The sequence below is a fragment of the Cryptotermes secundus genome, unplaced genomic scaffold (assembly GCF_002891405.2).
Source record: "Cryptotermes secundus unplaced genomic scaffold, Csec_1.0 scaffold333, whole genome shotgun sequence".
NCBI lineage: Eukaryota > Metazoa > Arthropoda > Insecta > Blattodea > Kalotermitidae > Cryptotermes > Cryptotermes secundus.
The window spans coordinates 673,420-700,392 of NW_019742965.1; the positions used below are offsets into that span (position 1 = coordinate 673,420).

At 43.4% G+C, this 26,973-nt stretch overlaps 1 protein-coding gene across 4 annotated transcripts in view; it reads right to left on the reverse strand.

Annotated features, from left to right (window-relative positions):
- Positions 1-26,973, reverse strand: part of LOC111873464 (autism susceptibility gene 2 protein) — a 241,050-nt gene that overhangs the window by 21,652 nt on the left and 192,425 nt on the right. For all 4 annotated transcript variants that reach the window (XM_033755097.1, XM_023868206.2, XM_023868205.2 and 1 more), the window contains exon 6: positions 4,442-4,484. In XM_033755097.1, the coding sequence (XP_033610988.1) occupies positions 4,442-4,484 (43 nt within the window). The remainder of the gene's footprint in view (positions 1-4,441; positions 4,485-26,973) is intronic.

The following is a 26,973-nucleotide window of genomic DNA, read 5'->3' on the forward strand; positions in this document are numbered from 1 at the left end:
TCAGTTTGCGCACATTAGGGCACGCCAAGCCACTGTGACTACTCTCTCTTCAAATGCCATGCACTGCGCTCGATGCGCATCCTTGGTAGAAATGTTCAGGTGTCTGGTAATGGAAGCATCGCACTGGAACTGGAATATACGATGGTCGGCGAACCTATCATAACCAATACTGGTGGTGCAAAGCAAGGCCGAAATGCCGAAAGTCAGGTGCATACATCGAAGAGGAAATGGCTTTCCGCGCGTTTTCTCTATTTGCCTCTATGCTCTGGAAGCGAACCGGTGGGCTCCTTGCCTCGAAATGGTGACTCGCATAAAAGCCTCTGTTTCTTTTCGCAGCTGGATCCTGACATCGATTTTAGTGGCGTGACTGTAACCTCGGTGGCTGTTTGCTCTGATTTGGGAAATCGTTCTGATATCATCAGAGACGGCATCAGTTGTCTTGGGATTTACTTGGGGCACTCTCCCTAGGGTAAATTAGAATGTGACTACACACTCCCAGTTGCGGTGGCACTTTTGCCTATCAGTATTTCCAAATGTAATACGCTGCTCAACCCTACGGAGAGGTTATTGCGCAAAGTGCCAGTCACGAACGGCTTCAATGTTGAAGCATTATTTCCGTTTTTGCGCTCCATTTGGGCGACGATCTTTTATAAGGGAACTGCAGCGTTGCGGGACGCATCCTTGGGAATGACATCACACCTACTCCGGACTGAAGTCCAGATTGGTAGCCCTCATTCCCTGGGACTTTCTGACTCCGATTCCAAGAAGATATTTCACCTCGTCCGTCCTTTCCCAAAAAATCAAGGAAGCAGACCCACAATTACCGTGCCCCCCCACCCCCACCCTTAGCGTTTTAGGCCGTAACAGCTTCCCGTGGGCCCTTACACGAACTGGGATTAACTCTCCTGTTGAGTACCATATACAACTCTGGGACAACAAGCCTGTGAGACCGCCACCATACAGGTTAGCTCCGTTCAAGATGCAGTTTCCCTAGGAACACATTAAACAACTTCTCGGGGATGGCGTTACTGAACACCCCCCTCTTCAGAGCATTCCAGCCCGATGTTTCTTGTTCCTAAAAATGAACAGTCTTATAGAGAGCAGTCGTGGACTATCGAGCGCTTAATAAATGCATTGAACTAGGATGAGTACCCTTGCTGGGTGTTCCGAATTTCATTGCTTTTCCGCGGTCAGGTACTTCACTGAGTTATAGATATCAATCATGTCTCTATTAAGAGATCCCACTCTTTCGAGAACCAAGGCATCTAACTGCATTTTGTACCGATTGGAACTTGTATCAGTACCGCTGTGTCCCTTTTGGGATAGCCACGGGTGCTCAAGCATTGAACCGGCTGCTTTATATGAATTTCATATAAAATTTAAATTTGTGTACCACTATTTGAACGACCTTGTGGTATACAGCGAGAATTGCGACCAGCATCTTGAGCATGCCTCACAGGTCCTCTCTTGTCTGCGTGACGCGGGTCCAACTGCTAAACCTTCCAAAGTTGCTCTCGCGGTAAAAGTTATTTCCTCCCTGGGGCACCAAATTTCCCCTTTAAGCGTGTCTAAAGAACCCGATCATACTCAGACCATCTCAAATTTCCCTCCGTCAAACGACGTAAAATGGATCACTCGATTACTAGGGGTGGTAAACTTTTGCCATAAGTTATCCCCGGTTTGGTCAATTACCGTGTTCACAAGAACCCTTCACTGGTCTTAAAACACGTCACTACTCCTCCCTAATACCTACGTTTCATTCGTAATTTGCGCTCATCGCTTTCCACAACAATTCTCAGAAGTCTCGAGACGAGAATTCATCTTGGCTGCAGCTATCTTTCAATACTGTTACACGTGCAACTTCCCCTTCGGCGCTGGTTCACCTCTCCGTCATCAGTGGGGGATAAACCTCCTCCTGGATAGCTTGCAGCACTGGCAGTATCAGCAGGTTATGGGGAAGTGTTCGTCGCAACCTCCTCCACGATAAGAAGGCTTCAGCCAGGAGATACAACAGCAGCAGTTTCCTTGAGGCTGGCGATTTAGTTTTATGCTGAAATCTTCCTCGATATGCAGCACACAATGTGGGCAAAATCTCATCGTTGGCATGGGCCTTTGGGTATCGGCGCTCTTCTCACCTCGGTCACTGTGAAGATAGCTTAGCCTACATCGGGCAATTTCGTAACTCGGGCCCATCTTTCTCACTTGAAACCCGGTTAAGTTGGGGGGAGGGTAGGGATTTCCCTTGTTTTTGGCACGAGTTTCCTTACATTGGCTACTGGACCACGTGTAAAGAGGCCAACTCCTTTCATCGCCCCACGTCGGCAGCTTGCCGTCTGAGAGCACACTCTAATTTGTTTTGATTGTATGATATATGTATACATGTTCCCTTCTTCTGGTTTCCTTGTGGCCCTTCTGAAGTTAACTTGTTATTTGAGTTTTAGGGAGCTGTTTCCTGTAAAAGAAATGTAGTTTTCTAGACCATCGGATCTTGGATGGCGGAGATGTCAGCCTTACGGGTCAGCCGCCCTTTACCCCCTAGAATACTGGTATCCAATTGTCTGAAACTGAGTCGACCCCAGCACCGTAGTGCGACTGGAAAAAATGAGTCAATTTAAAAATCCAATGATCTCATTGATAATCGAACCCGCGACCTTCCGGCTTGCAGCAAGGTGCCTCAACCAACTACGCTACCGTGTGCCCCTCAGATGCTGTTCTATACATATTCTAACTCACGTGTTTACGTGGGGCTGCGTCACGTCAGACCCTTAGGCCCGCTACACAGCACTTCGAGCGCGTCCACCGGTGCGCGCCTCATCTGTTTACGGCGGCCCATGAACGCGAGTGCGAGCTAAGTACGGCAGTCCAAGTGTCAAAGATGAACTGTGTTAGGCGGACTGTTTTGGTGATGCCTGGATTTTCGGGCACCTAGTGCTGTGATGGACGCCCCTCCCTCTGGCACCGAGAGTCGTGTTTGAGGGTTGGGGGGTGGAAGATGTGTCCCTGGTTTAGCAGGGAGCTGGAGAACTTTCCTTCGGGTGCGTTTATGTTTAATGCTGCGACACCAGTGCGCATGTGTCCCCACCGTCTCATCTTTCTCCCCTCCACACCCTACTTTTTCCTTTGAAGATATGGGCTGTTTCTGAAACTCACTGCCGTCTTGGATCCGACTTGGGGAGGTTGTTTGGAAAACTGATTTGGCTCCTTTTCTTCTAAAACCATTTCGGCAGTCGTCTCTACCTCCAGATCAGGACAGCCCGGTCCCTACGTAGTCTGCCAATGTACGTTCTTCTCTGCTTAATTTGTCTGGTCCTGCCTCGAGTGGGCAGACCACGTACGGGCCCTAACAGGATTTCGTGTCGATTTCTCTTGCTTTCCTACAGTCTGGTTGCATCTAGCTTCTCGAGGCGAGTTATTTGATTTGTATTCTGTTTTATCAAATATATACATCTGAAATCTATTAACATTTTCTGTCAGTTTCTTTGTTACTGTTTTATTCTGTACCCCCCTTTTCATTGTCTTTCCGCCGCCTAGACCCACGGCTAATCCCAGATGAATTCTACCAAAATGCGGACACTGACACTGCGGGGGGGGGGGGACAGACAGTTAATAACTGATTTTGTTGCAGATAAAAACACACCTAACGAATTGTTAATGACCTATACCCCCTCCCTCGAGGTTAAGAGCAACTCGAATACAAGACATCAGATCAATAATTCACATGACCAGAGGGAGGGGGGTACCTATAAATGAACGAAATGAATCTAATTGTGATATGGGCAAGAAAACTCTGGAAGTTAACAAAACACAAACAAGCCTCTTCGACCCGAGATTCGTGGGAGTCTGTGAAGACCTGTGGCTACTGTAATCTTGTTCTAAAAACTTTAATTAAGCAACACAGCATGAAGACGTGTGAGGGAGTGGAGATATTTCCACCATTCTTGACCTTTGCATTAGATGGAGGTGAGCGATCAGTTTTATGCTCCGTCCGCTTTTCTCTCGGGGAAAATAACTCCCGTTATCCACTGTATAGGAGGCTGGATTGGACCCACAGCCAGTCCGGACGCTATGAAGAAATTTCTTCTTGTCCCTTTCGGACATCGAACCCCTGCCGTCCAGCCGGTAGCCCGTTCATATACCGCCTAAGCTACCTCGGCTTCTAGCCTTGTTCTAAATTATTTTTAATACACGCATTATCCAACACATGCAAACTATAAAATGCAAATTACAGTCACGCCTCAGTTCAGTGATCACCGAATTTAAGATCTAAGGTCAGTTTCATACAACTCCTGTCAAAAAACTGAGGACGCAGGCTTCAAGACTATAAGCGAAGTGTGATTTAAGCTGCATTTCTGGAGCTCTGCATACAATATCCCTCTATTTCTAACAGACGTGCGTGTACTATCGTAACTACAGATATCAAAGGTACACATATTTTACTTACGTTTTCGAGTGGTTGTGAAGAGATCTGATCCCGCATCGGACCCCTGAAACAGAGAAAATTCACTTCAAGACCTTCACTGAAGCAGAGAATCATAAAGAACAATAATTCGTAACACAGCAATATGTTGGATTTGAGGTTCTCACAGCGGTGGTTATAACCGCCTTCTATGTCCTAGAAGACGGAACTCTTTATAACAAACGCTGTGAGAACCTCAAATCCAAATATCCTACAATCTAGGATATAACGTCGTGTAGAACGATGAAAAGTCAACACGAGTTTCGAATTAACATGTCGCCTCCACCTTCGGGGACAATGAATAAGCCACAGACGAAACCATCGTGAATTTCTCCTTGATGCTTGCTCCATGCTGATTTCTTGCTTGGCTTATTTTTCAGCCCTGAAGATGGTGGCGACACGTTCCTCCAAAACGTCAGATGTTCAGGGGGGCTATATGGCGTTACATCTCATAAGACAGAAGAACCCTGCGCTGCAATATGTTATTCCACAGCAAAATTTACATATCTTGACATCGAAATATACTGCATATTGAAATCCAACATTCCCTACAAATAACCGTTTCCATCAATACATTATCATCCATACAGAAAACTGACTGGAACGTTTTAGAACAAAACATCCTGCTAACAGAGTAACAAACGTGCGATTTTCAGTCTGAGCCATCTCAGAGCGTACGTGATATCTTGAGCTGGTAACCTTACGAGGGAAAAAATGTAAACTTCCGTTAGGGCGATTCTGGTTCCCATCATGTGCTGAAAATAGCCTCTAGTAGCTTTCTAGTTGTGACGTAATCAGCTATGTCATTATGTGACGACACTCTCAAAGATGCTTCAGATGCGGTATATACTCTGAACTTCTACTGCATTTTACATGGGGAAGAAGCCTCTCCATATAAATTTATGCGACCATTATTGAATTAAACTCGACAGGAATGGGGGGGGGGAAGCGGTCATGCGAGAGAGCTAGAAAATCTTTAAATTAAAGGGTTGAATGCATTGGCTATAATGTGACGCGGGGGAAACATTTTGCCAGAGAAAAGCCCGCCCTCTACCCTTTTATCATATGAAGTCATCTACACGCCATGTGGAATCACCTGTAACGGGCCGTGAACGCCCACAGGGTTGTGAGACGTCGAGGCTCCCACATTTTCTTTAGACAATCGGATCACAGATGGCGGTAAGGTTGTCAGTCTTACGCGCCGGCCGCCCTTTACTCCCCAGGAAGATTCCTGGTACTCATTTGTGTTAGAGGCTGAGTCCACCCCAAGGCCATAGTGCGGCTGGAAGGATTTGGTAAATTGAAAAAAAAATCCGCCTCATCAGGACTCAAACCCGCGAGCTTCCGGCTTTAGCATAGTGCCTTAAATAACTACGCTACCACTCGTAGTACGTTCCTTCCTAACTACAAGAAAAGCTGCAGCTTTGACGTGGCATAAAAAGTGCGTTTCGTTTGAAGCCTGAGTTCTGTGTACTATCTAGTTAGAAGCAGTGCTGCATGTCCAGCGGTGACAGCTACATGACCGCTTTCTGTGGAGCACAATTAGGCACTGGCCCTATTTTTACAACTATGATCTCCAATTCATCTGACTACGTGCGTACGTGCGTACGTACGTACGTATTTTGCGGATGCACAACTTCCAACACACCTCTCTCGGATGAATATTACGGAACATACATTAAAAAATTAATTGAGATCCTTAAAATAAACTGGTGGTCTCAACATATTGTTGAGGTAAGTTTTTTTTTTTCCTTGGCACTACAGCCCCAGTGGGCCTAGGCCTACCTCCATGAACTTCTCCGTTCACTTCGGTTTTTCTAGATCTTACACATTCAGTAGGACTCCTTGGGCGGGTGATCAGCTCGTCGCAAGGTCTTTACCTGTACACAAACACAGATAAACGCAAACGCACAAACTAAACATCCATGCCCTGAGTGGGATTCGAAGCCACGATCCCGGTTTACAAGCGAGCGAAGACAGTACATGCCTTAAACCTCTCAGCTACCGTGACCGGCTGTTGAGATAAGTATTAAACCTAATCTGGAAGGCATCTAATTGACTTTCTCGCATCGTACTGCAGGAGTAGTAAACACATGCAGTGGAGACCTACAAAACTAACTTTTCAAGACAGGCTATGTACAACGGAGGTAAGAAGAAGCCAGTCATTGACGATTTACCTCAGGCTACTTACATCGGGAATGGAAAATGATGCGCGTCTATTTTCTCTTTCGAGAACGGCGAATTTTGCCATTACACATCCCCTCGCATGCAAACGATCGAGAGGTCGCTATCACAGGAAGGGTCCCAGAGCAAAGGTGGCGCCCGTAACCTGAATTTAATTAAGATCGATTGAACTGTTAGTGGGGTACATACACGCACCGACTATAACAGCCTGCATAAAACTGAGGATAACAAAAAGTAAAACCAGACGTTTTAAGCCACTGTATAGCGGTGAAGCGTGTTTTAATCATATTACAGCCACCAATCTCTGATTCGAAAAATGCATCTATCATATAAATGACTGATCCGAGATATTCTCTGTCATATAACCAGTGACATGCGTGTGGGAATTCAACTCTCTGCTGCAAAACATGCGACTGGTTCGAAATGTAAAAGGTGAAAGTAGCACTGAAAGAAAGAAGGAAGAAAACTGTATCTTCATGCAAAGGAGATGTGAAGTTACACTTTTTTCCCCAATTCATGTACTCGTAAAATTATGCACTGTTACTGAGTAGTACAAAACATGTTCAATTTCATTACTTCCTTTCTTTTCTAACCATGAAATTATTCTGCAAATAACTTGCACATTATTCTTTACAAATGTTTTATTTCTTTATACTTTATAGGAAGTAAAATATGCAACAGAGTCTTAACAACAGAAATCAAACATTTCAGAATACACTATTTATAATCCGTTAGATGTTCTCTTGCTTCGTTTCCAATTACGATGGCCATATTTCCGTTAGTTATCACGCTATTTTTGTCAAGGCCAGAGAATTTATTTTCGATAAAGTCAAGTTCCGGTCTAATGGAGATTTCTTTCTTAGTCTGAACTGTATATTAAATGTGACACCATAGCAACAATGACGTTACAAGCTGCAAGTGCAATTTTATTCAAATTGCTGGTATACGAGTGTATATATATTGTAACGTGGACGACCAGAGCGTTTCTTGGCAACGACCTACAGCTGAGTGCGTTACAACAATAAGACGAATGTTTATAGCTCGTTGCTAGGCGACAGTCAGTGCATTAATGGACTGACGAGATATCACGTGACGTGTTTCTGTGTGGTCTGAGTCATCAACATTAGAATTGTTTCCTATGCGGTCCGTGCTGCCGCTGTATACCGAGAGCTGTGAGCCGTAAGTTCAGAGCGAATTATAACTAGAAGTGAGTGACAGAGTTCTGTGTGCTCGGTAGGAGACTTGTGAAGATTTAAAGTGTGGTTAGAAGACTTTATTCATGAGTAAGAGTGATTTGAAGCGCTAATTCTTGTGTTTTAATTGTTACCAGGAGAGGACCAGTGTGTGTAAATCAGCGATAGCGCTGGATTGACTGTAATCAAGAGAGGATGCAACCAAAGTGCTAATAAATCAAATCATCCGAACTAGAAACCGTCATTTCGTCACGCGTACCACCATACAACGTGATATATATTCGTATTTGGGGCAGTAAGAGTAGTGCCCACTCGTAACTGGCAGAAACAGTACAGCTGACAGATGAAGACACGGGAGAAATGGAGATAAACTCCGTGTATTTGTAAGCTTGGCCTTAGATAAAAGTGTGCAGTCACATCCACGTTCCGGCCGTGTTCTCTCGGAAAGAGCCATAGTTACCTATCGAACATTTAGGCCGTGCCATAGCTCAAGCCGTTAGCCACTGGCTTCCCACCGCGGCGGCCCGGGTTCGATCCCGTGTCTGGTCAAGTGGGATTTTTGGTGGACAAAGTGGCGCTGGGGCAAGTTTTCTCCGAGTAATTCGGTTTCCCTTGCCAATCTTCATGCCACAAATTGCTCCACAATCACCCTCACCTATAATCTGGGTCTGGTACAGTAGGCCAGAAGTGGCCGCAGTACAAGGGACTTAGTCCCACCCCACTAGCACTAAAAAAATACCCATCTAACAAAATGAATGGTGGATTCCACAATCGGCGTGGACTTGGGGGGGGGGAAGAGAAACATCACAACCAATGTCACGAACAGAACCGGTCTCCCATTCCTTATTAAGCCGCGAGTACTTATATGAAATAATAATTATTTTGCATCTACTTAAGTACCACAAACTATATACTGTATTAGTTCATAAAATGAATACTGTTTATCAAAGTCAGCTGCTATCAAAGTGGAACGATTACACAATAAATTATAATTACAGCTAGCAGGATAGAGTGGTTATTAATTGAGACTTAATGAGCTCCTACTGGGCGTCCGTAGCGTCACAACAAAGACGGCCTCCGTTTCTTCGCTCTCTTAACAAATTTAAACTATCCACAGCAGCAGACGCTTAACGAAGTTTTAATTATGACTGCCGGTAACAACTACATTACGCTCTGCAAGAAGCCATTCTCTGTTTGCGCATAAACAGACTAACAGCTCTACTTTCGAAGAATGACATTACTGGACCACGCGAGAAGAAGAAAAATCATTCAAGTGACTTCCATGAGCTTAAAGTCTTATTCAGCATATATATCCTCTTCATATCATCTTTCGTTATATTTTAATTCTACCCTTGGTAATAGTTTATACAGCAATTCTTTCTCCTATCCTCTGTGGTGGAGACGACGGGACATTAAAGGACGAAAACAAATCCGGAATCACGGCTGCTGAATTTTTACGAGTCGAACCACTGCATATACTCGTAACCTACGCTGCAAGACCAGGCAGGGGACGAACTAGACATACTGGATGAACAAAAGAAAAAACCTGCATTCACGAAAATTCAGGACAACAGAGATAAACTGACCTGCCACACTGACATAATGCAACTTCCAAACTAATGGCAGAGTAAAGGAAAATTAAGGAGGGGGAGGCGAACGATGAACAGACGAAGCCATGACTGATACAGGAACTTGTGAACAATCGACTCAACACCTCGATAATTTATTATTATTATTGGGGAGCCTGGATAGCTCAGTCGGTATAGCGACTGGCTGCGGGCTGGACGGGCGAGGGGTCAGAGTTCCAAGTCCCGGAGGATCAAGAACTTTCTCCACGTCGTCCAGACCGGCCCTGGGGCCCAGCCAGCCTCCTATCTAATGGGTACAGGGGGCTCTTTTCCCGGGGGTAAAGCGGTCGGGGTGTGAAGCTGACCGCTCACTTCCAGCTAGTACAGAGGTCAAGAAAATGTGGCTCTATACATCCACTCCCACATACGCCTTCATGGAGTAGTGCTTAATTAGTTAAGTATATGGATTATTATCATCATACCATCCTGTCCATGCCCAGAAAGTCAGGATCAAAACCTGGCCTTAAGGCTCCTCATGTAACAGTTGGCGCGAGGGGGTTGGTGTAGCGGTAGCAGTCTAGATTTGTATCAGAGCGGTGTTCGGTTCGAATCCTGGAGGGACAGCGGCTATCCTTAAGTTTGTCGTCTGTTTCTTCAGTCCCTTCATGCGAATTTCGGGGTAGTACCGTGAAACAGGTCACGACCGCTTCCGTCAAAATCCTTTTCAATTCGTCGTTCATTAGTCACCCTATCATTCAGCGCCACAAAGTTTAAACAGTCACAGTGTCATCAAGTAACCGACAAAGAACAAGACTCTAAACGTACACGGAGTACACGTTACAGGGGCGTTCGCAGGAAGGAATTATATATGATATAATCAAGACTAGGATAAATCCTTTGTAACAAATTCTCGTGCAACTACTGAAACTGGCAGAATACGAAAGGTCCAGTGAACGATCAGTACCAAAGCTCAGACGTTTACTGTTATTACCCAGTCTGAAGGCGAATTAAATATATACCATACATATTAAATCACAGAGACCGTTTAATGCATGATTAAAAGTCACCCTGTAATAGAGCCATCTGAACGCAGTATAATGAAAATAATTTATTTTGTTCTGTTCTTGGCTGTGATTTTGTTCTGGGGCTATGACTGATGATGATTACAGGAAATTCGAAAAAAAAAAGTACCCACTGTATTCCCGCTGTTTAACTACCTCGAAAATGGGGAGAAACATGGCGGAAATATAATGTGTTTCTTTTTTCGCCATAACTTCAGTTTGGAACATTTTTCTCGCCGATATACGTCAAGATAGACGCAGCAAAAACATTTGGTTTTCATGTAGATTCGTCATTAAATACGATAAATATAAATCATAATTTCAACGGCTCGACAGTCCTTCGAAACTTCTCAAATATGAAATTTAATGAAAATCCGTCCTGCGACTCATCAGTTTTTCCATTCGTACGGACGGACGCACCGAGAGATCCAAACTGAGGCTGCGAAAGCATGCGAACGTGCCTAAATCACCTAAGCTATTTCTGAGCCATACATGGATTGTCCATACTGAGGCGGCTAGATTCGAGTCCAGACCAGGGCAGGCAGCAGAACATGTCTTCACTGTGCGAAGGTTCAATGTCCTTTGGTCTTTGAGCAATACCAACAGCCAAGTAGTCATACCTATAGCCATGCAGTGCTCCAGTTTTAGATGAACGAGCAGGTGGCGCCAGAGTTGTCTACGCACGTCAGCAAAGTAACAGATCAAAGGAATGACCGCGCGAAAGGACTGCATGGCTCATAATTCTTAGCTAGGTGACAGTGATTATATATAGTCTGTGTTGAAACTATTACATTTTGTTTACAGTCTCTCGCTAAGACTGTTACAATTGTTTAACTTTCGCTTATATGTATACCGACAGCCGACGTTTTGACAACTGGCCCTCCTGGTAAATACTCGTTAATCACGAAGGTTACACACAGTTTATGTCTCCCTGATATTAATATAACAGACGCTTTTTCTGTTGACAGACATAAATCCCGTTTAAGTTTCAACGAACTTCGTCAAGACACCTAACATCAATTATTTTAAAAGTTCTGGAAGGCGGCTCTATATACGAACACGCTAAATTCGATAAAATTATGCGCACTCCGAAGAGAGATGAAGTGACAGGAGGTTGGGAAAAACTGCATAATGAGGAGCTCCATAACTTGTACTGTTCTCCAAGTATAATTAGAATGATCAAGTCAAGGTGGATGTGATGGGCAGGGCATGTAGCACGAATAAGGGACAGGAGAAATGCATATAGAATACTGGTGGGAAAACCGGAAGGAAGAATACCACTGGGAAGACCAAGGCGTAGATGGGTGGACAATATTAAAATGGATCTCAAAACAGACAGGATGGGATGGTATCGATTGGATTGATCTGACTCTGAATAGGGACCGCTAGAAGGCTCTTGTGAACACGGTAATAAACCTTCGGGTTCCATAAAATGCTGGTAAGTTCTTCAGTAGCTGCATAATTGGCAGCTTCTCAAGAAGGGCTCAGCTCCACGTGTGTGTGAGTGAATGCGCGCTCCAGCTATGTAATACAGCTATCTATGTAACTCAATGGAACTTAGTTGTTCATGTGAAGCCGACGGCCGACCAGCTACTCAAGCTTCGTTAAGTGGGTCTCTTGTCCACACGGCATGCCGCGGCCTCGAGTTGCGGATGGAGATGGCCTCCAGATATGGAGGGTAGCCGCGATATGTAGAATGCAATATAATCATCTACATAAAATGTTGTCGGAGAAGGTTGCTCATACTTCGTAAAAAGCACCACACCTCTCTTTCGCTTCTATTTGTGACAGTCCATCATGATGGCCATTGCCTAGTTCACCACTAAACAGGATACATTTCTTCCAGTTACAACTCAACTACTACGTTGTGAAGCGATATGGCCATCAGATACAGAACAAACTCTGTAGGACGGACACTTTGCAAACTGCCCTTGTATTTATATGCAGATGCACTTTATTCTGAATGACCTTAAAAGCAACAATTGACGGAATCGTCATAAAATAATTCATATCTCTAGCTACAGTTTCCACAAACTCCCCACCCAAGTGAACCATTCTTGTACACTCAATATGCACACTACGAACAATGGAAATTTGCTTTCGGCAAAGGTGGGGGAGTATAACGTCAGCTGACGCGTTTCTTTTATTGCTAGTGGGGTGTGACTAAGTCCCTTGTACTGCGGCCACTTCTGGCCTATTGTACCAGCCCCAGATATGTGAGGGTGATTGTCGAGCAATTGGTGGAATGAAGATTGGCAGGGAAAACCGAAGTACTCTGAGAAAATCTGCCCCAGCGCCACTCTGTCCACCACAAATCACACTGTACAGTACCCGGGATCGAACCCGGGCCGTCGCGATGGGAAGCCAGCGACTAACCGCTTGAGCTATGGCGCGGCCTCGGCTGAAGCATAGTCACCGCTCGGTGCCACCTGGCAGTCCTTTCCTTAATTACAGACAACCGCTTCTACATGAGGGCAAAATTATGACAGATCGGCAAGCCCCTGGCCCTCATAGTAGTTAGTTAGTTATTTAGAGAGGGTGGGTTTCCCCATGCACCGCGACCAGTTTTGATCTATTGTGCTTCCCTCTATGATATTCTACCAGTCTCTATACCCTACCGATAAATGGTGCGTACCATCAGTCCCGCCGAGCAAGCGAGTTCGGCTACTTGCTTAGCGGTATCTATAATGCTTCCCCCATCTATCAGAGGACTCAGAGACTATTGTTGGGCGGGAAACGTCCTGGAATTTGGCTCAGTGATCCCCTTTGGGGATATGAGGTTCTTTTACGTGCCGTAAAGTTACGACACGGGACACACAGCTTAAAGTCCCTCCCGGAGGACTTGATCCCTGAATTTTTACGCCCTTAAAAATTCGACGAACTCCGCCGGTATTTGAACCCGCGTACCACGAGTCATGAGGTGGGAACGTTACCTCTAGACTACGGAGGCCGCTGGCCCTCATAGTATGGATTTATTTGTAATGTTTCTACACGTGAGGCAGATTACGATGCCAATCCTCGGAAAATCAACTACATTTTATCGGTGTTCGAATCAGTTAAGGCGCGTCCACACTGCTCGTGCTCGTCGGGAGACTCGTCTGGCTTTTACTTGTGCCCGTAAATCTTCGTCCACATTACTTCAGTTGCTCGCCAGGCTTCGGCGCGTGAGGATCCGTATATTTACTCGTAGTGTGTATAGGCTGTAGTCGTATTTTAATTTATTGGCTATAGTTTTTAAATTAAAAATTTTAAATTTGCTTGTCTCGTGGCTTGTCATATTGTCCACATTACTCGCGAGCATAGCGAGTCACACGAGCACGAGTAATGTTGACGTGCCTTAAGAGAACAAATAGGGGCAGCTTTTTAAACATATTACAGCATTTAAGGTTACAACTTCCATATATACAATTCTGTCCTACATGTATAATTTTTTGTGGGGGCAGGTAAAGTGTTTCAGTTTCATCTATTCCGCATGCGCTGTAGCTGTAGGCAAATGATAATAGAAAAGTTGTCACCCTCGAAAGGTACAATTCTTTCTTACATACCCGACCTCTCGTCAGAGAGGGCGCCTCAAATGAACATGACAGTAACTTTCATATAAGAAAAAAAGAAAGATAAAAAATCTGGTCATGGGCCCCAGTCGGGGCTCGACATCAAGACAGACAGATATATATATATATATATATGTGTGTGTGTGTGTGTGTGTGTCTCCATCAGGGATCATATCAGCATTGGAATCGAGACAGTGGAAGGTCTGTTTGCTAGCTATGGAGATTTGAGGAATCAGACCTGAAAACATGAAAATGAATACAAAGACCAAGTCGTGAGTCGCCAAAACAAAGAGGGAGAAGGTGCACTACACTGCAACATACATTTTCCAGATGTGTTTCTCGGGAATTTTCAAACCTCACTGTCATTAAATATTCATAACATGGAAACATATCTCTAATAAACGTTGTAGATCTTAACTATATCCGCGGAACATAGCAGTTGTTTGTAGGACGAATCTTTCCTTTTCGTTTCCGAAAATAAAGTTCGATGAGCTACACACTGAAAATAAGTGTTACGTAGGCCAGTGCCAACACGAATCAAAATTGAATGCGTAAGACAACATAAGGTACAGATCCGATATAAAATTTCCCAAAATCCATTCAATAGTTTCAGAGATAAAACATGCGGAGCAACACACACACACACACAAACTCTCCACATTACGCGTTCATTTCTTTCACTTCGTGCAAAAAGTATATAAAAATTATTAAATCACTTATTTTTTATATAACAAAGTCAATCTGGCCACCCATCCCTTATTCCGAGATTCACTTTTATATTCACAATGTTTACCCTTTACCTACAGCGGGTGTTTTCCATATTCTCCTGCACTGTATACATATACAACAGAGAAGCCTGAGGGTAGTGCGACTGATGGAATGTTTCCCCAACCAAGCCATTATTTGACTTAAAAACAATAAAATCCTTTTATTTAAAAAAGCTAAAACAAGAACAATAACATACATGTTTGCTTTGTGGTTTAGAATCGATTCACCATTCATTATATAAACCCCCACCTCCCAAAACACAAGTCTCTACATACATGGAATGTTTTCCTAGCTGAATAACCGATAAGTGGTTTATGATGTGGCTTTTATTACAGTTTGTCATGAGGCTGAGAGACAGGGAGAGATATGAAAGAGAATATGGATATACAAAGCTGGGAGGTAAAGGGAGGGTATGTTAATATTGTCGCCGTGACGCGGAGTGGCACAGTTGACGTGCCACTCCGTTATTGGATTACTACCACATCACCGTGACACGCAAGCTGTGCATCTAACCAACCAACAGAACTAACCGGCTTCAGGCTTGCTTTCTGTTAGCTAGTCGAGTTGGTTTGCTCTACGTCCGCCTTTGTGGCTGCTTCATTAGTTTTCATTACCTCCCTCCGCTCCAGGCCTATCCCGTGCTCGCGTGGTTCATGTTTTATTAAAAGTAGTCCCAAGTAACATGTAATAATAATAAAGGGTACGTGCAATCAATTGCACTGCAGAGGGAGCGCCACGACTGCGACAGTCTATGGTCTCCCCCCCCCCCCCCCNCTGTTCTCATAAACGTTCCCCATTAGCACAGCAGTAATCCAGTAAACAACCACCCAACATTCAATCCGTGCATGCTACATAGGTCGCTCTGCATTTCGTCCGGATGAAATTACGCTACTACAACTCCTGAACTCTCTGGGGTGGTCCAAATTAGTTTGTACAGTGGTTCAGTTATCTGGGTCAATATTACTCGAGGATTCACAGACCGCTATCGTAAGGGGGGGGGGCATGCCATCGCAACAAATGCTGTAGAATACAAGTGGTCTGCATAGTGATTTAGATGTATTTCCACATCATTTTTTTTTACAATGCTAGAGGTGTGGGACTAAGTCCCTTGTACTGCGGCCACTTCTGGCCTATAGTACCAGCCCCAGATGATAGGTGAGGGTGATTGTGGAGCAATTGGTGGAATGAAGATTGGCAGGGGAAACCGCAGTACTCGGAGAAAACCTGCCCCAGCGCCACTTTGTCCACCACAAATCCCACTTGACCAGACCCGGGATCGAACCCGGGCCGCCGCCAGCGACTAACCGCTTGAGCTATGGCGCGGCCGTTCCACATCCTTTCAAAACTTATAATCCATTATAATTCTGGAACATGGCGTTACATGACCTATATAGCTGAAAAGACGCCAATTTACACAAAAACTTCAGCAAATCTGATTATGCAAGGCATTTAATTCAATGAATGGAGATTTGCCAGTTTCGTAGCTCGGAACGAAAAGTGTCAAGAGCGGTAACTTCTGGTGACATATCCAAATTGGTTATGAATAGAGACTTAATTATCTGCAAGTATATAAGCGGAGCACTAATAACGACATCGTACAGAAGCCCAGCCACCTTATTATGTTCATTCCAGCATTACCAGAGTCGCAGCCGAATATGAGAAATATCAGCTTCCATGGCACATCCTGTTACAGTGTGTATAAAAGCAATTTCATAGCAGAAAGTTATTTAACTGTTCAAGAGTTCCCTTCTTTAATTGCCCTCGAACGCTCGTCACCGTGTTCACAAAACCCAACTGTGGACCTCAATTCACTTGCAATCTTCATACCTATTACCCCATGATTAAATTTTAATAGCCTCCAATTTAAGAATCAGGTCTCTCACTGGTCTCTTCCATGGGGGGTCATATCACCAAAATTATGCAAAAAAAAGAAAGAAAAAAAAAAAAGACTTATTTACCCATGCATGCTGCATGTCCCATTCATCTTGCCCTTCTTGCTTTAGTCACGGCACCAACATCCGGTGAAGTGTAGCTACGATGAAGCTCTTCCTTATGTTATTTTCTCCAGTCCTGAAGTGAAAATAGTCTCGTTCAAAGTATGATACCGAAAATGTGATGATTTACATCTGGAGTGGAAAGCGACAAATACTGAATATAACTTGTAATACTATGAACTGCACATGGCTCATGTTCATAGAAGTTGTGTACGACATTCTTTTCGTATGCGATGGAAGTATCAAACATGGCGACAGGAAGAAGATTCGTGGCCATGTTTTCGGCATAAACGAAACGTTTGTTAACATCGGTTATGGTGCCAGGTGTACTTTCCTTCACCTTCTTATTTCTGGGCTCACTCCTAGTTAGAAATGTCATACGAACTTGGGTCAGATTCTCAGCCGTTAGGAAGCTATGAATAATTGAAATTGAACATAATTTTAACACATATAAGGGTTAAGCTTCATCCGAGATGATTACTGTACAATTAAATTTAATGAATGTTCAAAATGCACATTCTGACTCGTTTAATAATGGAATGTGTAACGCTGCACGGAACATCTTGGCCTTTCGTGCGTCTTACAGAATCTAAAATTCGACGAAGTGATTCTTCTCTTCTGTTTACTCTTTAAAATACATTTTTCACGTAGACTACACATGGAAATCTAGTGTAGTGAAGTCCAGTGACCGTGGTGTCTAATTCTGCGGACCACCATGGCCGATCCGTTGGACAGGGATGTACTGCGTCATGTGTCTAATGAAATGTACGGATGCCCCATCGTACGAGAAGAATATCTGTAATCGTCCTTACAGAGGAGTGTCCTCTAAACAGGTTGGTAGTTCATTTTGCAAAGGCTTGGCATAGTCGTCAGGAGTTGGTATAGCGACAGGCTGGGTTCGATTCCCGGCAATGCAACTTTTTTTCTCTTCTCCACAGTGTCCAGACGGACTCTGGGGCTCTGCCAGCCACCCATCCAAAGGGTGCCGACTGCTCTTTCTTTGCTGGTAAAGCGGTAGAGGCGTGAAGCTGACCACTCATCTCCATCTAGTCTCGAGGTTGAGAATGGTGGAGCTATACCTCCACTCCCTTACATGTCTTCATGGCACAGTGCTTAAGTAATTAAGCACAGGGATAACTTCGCCTTTGCCTTGGGTGAGCCGTTCATGGATACTGTATACCAGAGAGGTGCTCGAACTACATTTACAGAAAAACGATAGTGAAACTTGCTTGAAATTACTTCATACTGTTCCTCACGGATTTTCGTATACCACCACACAGATGTTCCTAGTATTACTGAGTCCATCAAGAGTACGAGCAGCCGCACACCAACTGCGTCAAGACAAAACACCAAGACATAAGACAAAAGAAGCAGTCTTGCTTCATTCGTGATTCGTCATCATGAAGCTGACGTCAACATCACGACTCAGACAGGTGTGCGGCGGTTTTTATAATCTCATTCGTTTCAACTGTGCTCATTTCTTTGGGTCATGTCGCAGACATCGTGTCTTGACTGTTACATGTCTTGATGCATGCCGGTTTGCGGTCTACCTAAGCTGCGCCTAGTCCATGAATAAGACAGCGATGAAATTGGGGGGGTTACCAAACGAACGGTAGAATTCCAACCGCCTACCCGAGTACGCAGTCATTGTGTAATGACTGCAAAGCTCTCTCATACGTAGTACATGGCGACTGGCGGAAGTGCATATCCGCGTATTCATTTGAAAGTGTAAACGGCACGTATATTCAATAACGAATTAACAGCCTAACACAATACACAACGAGGGTACCCGCTGTGGTAGCAAAAGCATGAAGTCTATCTACTAGTAAGCATGCTTCCTTTTGAGCATGTCTGTTCCTGCTAATGCATGCTCACCGAAACTACAACAGGAAACATCCAATGCAGAGAAACGGTTGAGATTGGGATGGATCCCTGTTAGTGCAGCATTTCTGAATGGGAGTGACATCAGGAATAAGACACTGAAATATTTACCCAACGCCTGTATTTATGTACAATTTAAAGCATAATTGAGACATCACAAATCATTTTCAATTAGATGCCTAAATCGAGAAGACATCGCAATTAAACATGTGACCTCTTATATGGTTGGAGACTACTACAGCGTCTATATAATTATGCTGCAACTGGTTTTATGGACCACGATTGAACTTTGCCGTCATACTCCATAAATGCAACTGGTGATATCAGCCGTAAAGTAACGAAAAGTAAAGCTATCCCTGTACCAGGCCGTGAAGGCCCATAGGGTTGTGAGACGTTGAGGCTCCCACATTATCTAGACAATCCGCTCAAAGATGGCAGTAAGGTTGTCAACTTTACGCACCGGCCGCGCTTTTCTCCCCAGGAAAATTATTTAATTAATTCCTGGTACTCATTTCTGTTAGAGGCTGAGTCAACACCAGGGCCATAGAACGGCTGGAAGGATTAGGTCAATTGAAAAAAATCCAATGACCTCATGAACCCGCGACCTTCCGGCTTGTAGCATAGTCCCTCAACCAAGCCGTTACACTCCATAAATGCAACTGCTGATATCAGTTATGCCTTTCAGGTCCTGATGGCAGTAATTGTACCCAATATACAATCAATGTTGAGATTTTCACGATGATGGTATGGAGTGTAGTCCTTTCGGCTATGACACCGTACAGACTCGTGGGAGGTTACCAACGTCAACACGATGTTGTAACTCTGAACACCACAACCCAAATTACAAAGGTTGTCTGCTATTTGCGGACTGAATAGCCCGTGCATCTTCTGCGTAACGGTGGAACCATCGCCAGAATATTGCAAAGAACTGGTTAAAAGATAAACTGTCCATCCCACAGGGGGGCGAAACTTTACGTAATTCTATATGTTGCAAGCAACATATTTTCTGTATTGAAAAATATTAGCATAGCGTCGCCAGAAAGCTTTGCAGTCACGATTTCAACATCATATTTATTTACGTATCTAAAGCAACATTGCGACAGCTCGTAGTACTTCAGATGCAACGATAACCCATACATTGTTATACTTAAACATGCGAAATGTTGTGTAGTCCTGTCAAAAAATGCGTCATAGAAGTTATGTGCTGAAAATGGCAAACATGTCGACTGACGGCGCGAATCTTGGGAGATAACCTTCCAAACAAAAGGGGCCTAATTAATTAACATTTTTCCAAACATGTTACATGTATGTGGAGTTATCATGCGTCCGCAGACAATACTTTACGATAGAATACGTCGTTCTACATGGCTTTCTATATCTTCAAGTCATATAATGCCATTGTTTCTATATGCCATTCACAAAACAAAGAAACTTACGTTTGATGGCGACTTCATGCCTGCAGAGAAAATTAATTTCGATGTGATTATGTAGTACGAATACGTTCATAAAGTCCAAAGGCTTGTAACTGGGTTTTCGTTCTCTCCTTATGCAGATATCACTGTTGTTAGTAGCCATGGACAGGACCGCCAGGCGGCAATGAGCGGTACTGGCTTTTCTTTCAGCCGGCATTACAGTTTCGACTTCTGACAAAAATAAATTCCATTGTTGATGGCGTGTACTTTGAACGAAATCGCCGGAGAGAGAGTGTGTGTGCGTGCGTGCGTCTGTGTGTGTGCGCGCGCACACACAACGCTGTCAATAGCTGGCCTTCATAATGCCGGCAGGTAGGATGAAAAATGAATGATGAAGTGGAAGGTATCTAGAAGCAAGCGGTCGTGGCCTATCTGAAGCACTATCCGGCATCTGTCAGTCACTTTACAGCAGTTAAATTTTTTTACTCCCGCTGGTTGCGGTGCCGTGTAATATCGCAGATATTAACAGACGTTTGGGGAGATCGTGATGCCTCCATCTTCAGGGTAGAAATACGAGAACTGTTGTTTAGCCGTACCACCCTGGGGCGGTTCAAGCAACGGACTTTCCTCTTTATCGTATTCTGAACTGCCCACTTGCTTCATCCTCTAAGGACAAAGTATCTTCCTGAGCACTTGGCTTTCAAACATTTCGAAGTATGTTTTGTTTAAAAACATTGCGGGCCAGCCTAACCTTTCCATTCGCCGTATAATGCAGGGGTTCCTCTTACTGCAGCTGCAGACCAAAGACTAAATATAAAGCACCATGTTAAGAAAGTATTTTCGGGAATGACTGGTTCCCTGTGTACACGTAAATACGCCGAATTGCTTTATGTGTTTTGCAGTCATCCTGTATATTTCACTTTTTTTTTTGTTTTATTCTTTCGTGTGGGTAACATGAACGTTTTATGAGTATAGTGGATCATTCTTTTTTTCGAGCGGATGTGATAAATATCTAATAACTGTAGCGGGCCGCATGACACATGATACTGCAAATGCCCACACTACAGTCGACACGAAACATGAGACACACACGAAACCTGGATAACACAATACACACACATTCCTTTCACAAGGACGCTTTTCAACCATGGCAAGCTGGTGACTCTAGGGCCTACAGTATAGGCGAAACTGTACATTAACCTTAAAGAGCCTAGCGACACCGTATGGAGACCTTTAATATAGGCAGTTTCATTGCCGGACTAAAAAACAAACCTGATCAAAATCTCAAGTGGCAAGTGTTGGGTTGTGGCCATCACGCTCCGCCGTGTGACTTTTAAGGGCCACTATAAGGCGAAACGTTTACAGATCAACGCACCACACAACAGAAAAATACACGAAGGGATGTTCGCCATATTTTCCAAGAACTTCTGCAAATAACCTGTTAACTTTTCATGGAATGGTCTGGAATGCGTGAGGTACGGCAGGCAGTATTTCCAGCACTAGCTGTTTCTTAGGTACGCTTCATTTGCAATGTGCACAAGCTTGTCGATTACGCAACAAGGCCAAAGATTGGTAGACCGGACATGAGAGTAAAGCGGTCAGAGCATGACGCTAACCACACACCTCCAATATGGTTGAGAGTGTGTGTGAAGCGTCTTTCATCATTTGACAGATTGATACTGCACTCTCTTCGTGATATATCTTGCACGGAACATTAGTTCAGACCCAGTATACAACGCTTGGCGCACAAGACACATTTACATCGTGTTCCTCTGACTCGGTTGCCATCCACTGGCCACCCGCCAACTGTCTGCCTATTTCTACCAGGATATTCCCCCCTCACATATGCACAATGACACTATTTACCTATTTCAATGACGTGTCTTTTCACGGTTTATTTATCTTGGCATACCAACAAGAAAGCATTCTATCGTCTTGATTCTGTGATCCCAGTCATGTGCCCGGTCTACTTTCAGGCGGTTTCCTTTGCTAGCACATTACACGTATTTTTAGACGCAATCTCGTCACCACGTTAAGGCCCGGTTCGTTACATTCCGGTCGTACTCTTGGTTTCGCATGTTCGCCAGTCCTGTAAGCACATATCGACGGCGAAGTACATAACCAACTGCGCGTTGGGTCGAAAAGGTGTTAACAAGAAAAACTTACGGTGAATAAAATAATACCATACAAATTTTCTTCTAACTCCACAGAGCAGGGTCCTTGAAAAGATGGAAGACACACATTAAACAAATTTCTTGCTACGATGTAACTGACGTCCACCGGCGTGTTCCACAAAAGCCCCAATTAACCTATCCTGGAAAAGTGGGGATGCATTCGACACTTTCACACCACAATTCTGGAAGTACAGTTTCAATAATGTCTTTCCTCGAATATGCCTGGGGCCCAAGTTGCCTTCTTCCAATGCGAAAATTTTGTGTGCATTTCTCACTTCTCCTTTCCATCCCTCGTTATATAATCGCCTTAACAATAATTTCTGACGTTAACGTAATTAATATGAAACTTCTAATGATGTGATTGTCTCGGTTATGTTGCTTCCTTGTTGGGACCAAATATTTTCCTCAGTGCTTTGCTCTCGGAATGGAAACCGCCGCACGTCAGAGTCCAGTCCGCCTGTCCACACTTTCCGAAACAAAACCTCGTGGAACTAAATACAATTTCGTATTCTAACAGTCCACGGGCCGGTCACGGTAGCCAAGCGGTCTAAGGCATGTACTGTCTTCGCTCGCTTGGAAACCGGGATCGTGGGTTGGAATCCCACTCAGGGCATGGATGTTTAGTTTGTGTATAGGTAGAGGCCTTTCGACGAGCTGATCACCCGCCCAAGGAGTCCTACCGAATGTGTAAGATCTAGAAAAACCGAAGTGAATGGAGAATTTCATGGAGGTAGGCCTAGGCCCACTGGGGCTGTAGTGCCAAGAAAAAAAAAACAGCCCACGGTCTCTCACTTCGTTTACAGAGGCGCCCAATTTGTTTTGGGCAAGTTTATCTCGACTAGATAAGGGCATCTTCGGAAGGCTATAAAATCTTACGGGACTTGTTTTGTCAGGATTTAGAGTGCGTGTAGAGTTAATAAAAGTCGGGTGACAACGTCTTCGAAACGCCGATTAAAAACGTGGGATTTTACCATCGTATCAATGGAAATGATTACTTAGATTCAATACACACTAAGGGTCCCATACGCTGTGATAACAAACGTATCGTTGTTAGGTGGAGGCGTGCCGGTTTAAATGTTCTAATAATTTTCGTCTTCCATTCGCGTTTTCACTGATTCAATAATACGCCAAGTACAATATTTTTAAACTCAAATTACCATCAACGGCGGCGCAAGCCAAACGCTTTGCAGTCCCCCACAGATGGTGGTCCCTTTACTCGTCATACTCGTATATAAGGCAGGCAGACATTAACTACATGTCTTTGATGCCAGCAGGCAGATTTCGACATCAGCATGTGCCTCAGGCTCTCACTGAGTGGTATGGTATAGTTGGCAAACCTGCAAGTCTACTGCCATGTTGTAACGACTGGTTTATTCTTGGAGCGCTGCGTTTAACTGGCCCACTGTAATTTAACAGAGACAAGAAATAGGTTTTTAAACTGTCTTGCGTCGTTAGTCCGCCTCTATGGTCTAGTGCAAGGGTCTCAAAACTATGGCCCGCGATGTTATTTTATCCGGCCCGCGAAAGAATTGTGCAGAAATGCGGCAACTGAACTAATTTTCCAACGAGTACAGGTAAATGTGATTCCAAGCTTATTGAGCTGACATATACTGCAGTCCGATGGCTTAGCCGTGGAAAGGTTCTTTCGCGCTTCTTTCAGCTCAGGAATGAAACTGATATATTCCTTACCGAGAAAAACCATCACGAACCACTTTTATCAGATACGAAGTGGCTTTGGAAATTAGCAGTTTCGCTGATCTGCTGAACCATATGAACAATTTGAATTTAAAGTTGCAGGGTGAAAATAACTCAGTCTGCGATTTATTTGCACTTATCAAGGCATTCAGAGCAAAGTTGATACTTCTGTAAAGCCAAGTGAAAAACTGTAACTTTGTTCATATGCTATACTGTGCAGAGTTGCATAAAAAGGGTGAAACTGAATTTCCTTCCTCGTTTGCAAATCTAGTCATTTCAGGTTTGAAAGAACAATTTCTGAAGCGATTTGCTGATTTGGATTCCAGTGATCAGGAAATTAGATTGTTTAAAAATCCGTTTGACTGTGATGCTGCAGATGTCCCAAGTCAAATTCAAATGGAATTTACTGAACTCCAGGAAAATTATCATATTAAAGACAAATACAAGGAGGGAAATTTGATCGAATTTTATAAATTTCTGAACTCTGAGCAATTTCCAAATTTAAAGAAATTTGCTTGTAAATTTATCTCCATTTTTGGGACGACATATCTATGTGAACAAACTTTTTCCCAGATGAAGTACATCAAGTCGAAATACAGGGCAAGTTTATCCGATGAACATTTAAAGTCGCTACTTGTGATTAGCGTTTCAAAATTTGAACCTCAATTTNCCAATGTGGCCCGCGGTTCGAAAAGTTTGGAGACCCCTGGTCTAGTGGTTAGAGTTCCTGGCTACAGATCCAGAGGTCCGGGTTCGAATTCCGGCGCTACCAGATTTCTTTCTGTGAAGTAGTGGGTCTGGAACGGGGTCCACTCAGCCTAGTGATGATAATTGAGAAGCTATTTCAAGGAAATAGCGGCTCCGGTCTAGAAAACCGAAATTAACGGCCGTGGGGATTCGTTGCGCTGACCACGTGACACCCTCTATCCGCTAAAGTTGTCACCAACTTCGCCGACAAGCGGCGGTCGCTCGGTCGGTATAGTTCGCTTGCGGACTAAAATCACGGAGTTTGTTTTTGTTTTTTGTGTCGCTGGTAATAAACTGTTACCACTCCTGCGTAGCACTTTCACTGACCCTCAATGAGTATGTCATGTTCACTGGCGTACAAAACGTAAATACAATTTTTATACGAAACAGAGATTTGTCCTGTGCCCCCAAACAATGTCAATATTGGCGATATTTCTCATTTGGCCCCGTGTTTGTATACATTCACCGAAAATGCGAAGATCTAACGTTAAAAAAAGAATGCATCTTCTGTTTCTGTTATTGACGCGACATTAATCGGCCACTGTTTAAACGCAATATTCACTCAACGTCTGCGGAACTTGCTGCTTCAGAATAACACTTTTCTTTAATACAAATCATACTGCTCAGACTACTTTCTGCCACGCCTTATGCGGTTAGTTGCCGGCTCCCCACAGCGGCGGACGGTGTTTGAACATGCCAGGTCATGTTTTATGGTGGACAAGTGGCACTTGGGTGGGTTTTCTCCGAGTACTTCGGCTTCCCTTACTAATTTTCGTCCCACCAACTGCTCCACGTTCATTAATCACCCTGCATCTGAAGCTATATCGTCTCGACACTGACAAAATCGTTAAATAACCGAATAAACAGAGACTCAAGGTCCAGCGGTTGGCCTTACTAACTACCAATAAGCTAAGTACACCTATTACGCCCCTTTTCTTAACTATAACCTCTCAAAGAGGATATAAGACTTACTTACAGCGGAATGAGAATATTAAATTACGGGATATAAGCAACACGCTTGAGCACAAGCCATCCCCCCACTCACTCAATTTAACACTGTGCTTCTGTATCAACAATCCTCTGTTGTTTTTATTATTCATTAATGATTTGCCACATGCTATACCTCAGGCTAAGGTTGTACTATTTGCAGATGACACTAATATATTGTTCACTGATAACTCTCTTAGTTCTTTAAATATAAAAATCAAAAAGGTTATTGATCAACTAGAAAGTTGGTTTAATGTGAATCAACTTTTTGTTAACACTGACAAGACCAAAGTATTATTTTTCCATGGAAAAGGATCTACTTCTAGGAACAGACCGGTCATACGTTTATTCAATAGGGAATTAGTATATTCATCTTCGGTGAAATTCTTGGGTATTGATATCTCTGAAAATTTGAGCTGGTTGATTCACACTCAATATATCTGCCTTAAGCTGAGCAAGGCTCTATATCTGATCAAATCCTTACGTAATTCTGTTTACAGGTATTAAGAAATGTATATTTTACTAAATTTGAATCCATATTTAAGTATGGTATTATGTTTTGGGGTGGTGGAGGTAAAGAGATAGATACAGTTTTTAAAGTACAAAAAAAATGCATAAGAGCCATTATGGGCGTTGATAATCGGGCATCCTGCAGAAGGCTGTTTGGTGAGTTAGAAATTTTAACTGTTACTTCTTTGTATATACTGGAGATTTTATGTTTTATCATAAAAAATAGAATCTATACAACTCTGAACTCTGATGTGCATAATTACAATACAAAGCATAAACATAATCTGTATGCCCAACATTGTAATACAAATCGTTGTAAGAGAAGTGTGATAAACATGGGCATAAAATTATACAATAATCTTCCTATGGAGTTAAAGAATGTATCTGATTTTAAAGTGTTTAGGAGGAAATTGAAGTGTTATATGTTGCATAATGCCTTCTACTCTCTTCAGGAGTTTTTTTATATGTAAGATGTTGAATTAAATGACTGTAATTGTCTGTTAATGCATGTGCTGGTGGTTTTCTTTTATATAATATATTTAAGTATTTATGTATTCTTTGATTATGTTAGTTGTGATTGTTATTAAATCTGTATATTCCCTTTGATTTTATCCGATTGTATATTTTACAGTTATGGATGTAAATAAAATTATGAATTACGATTAACAGTAAAGTTTGGTGCTTAGGAGTCTTCGTCCATGTGAAATGCAGATGCGCCATGTTCTGAAACACAGCGCCCTGAAGGTGAATGCAGTCCTAACCTTGACACTACAGGTGGAGGTGAATGTTCAA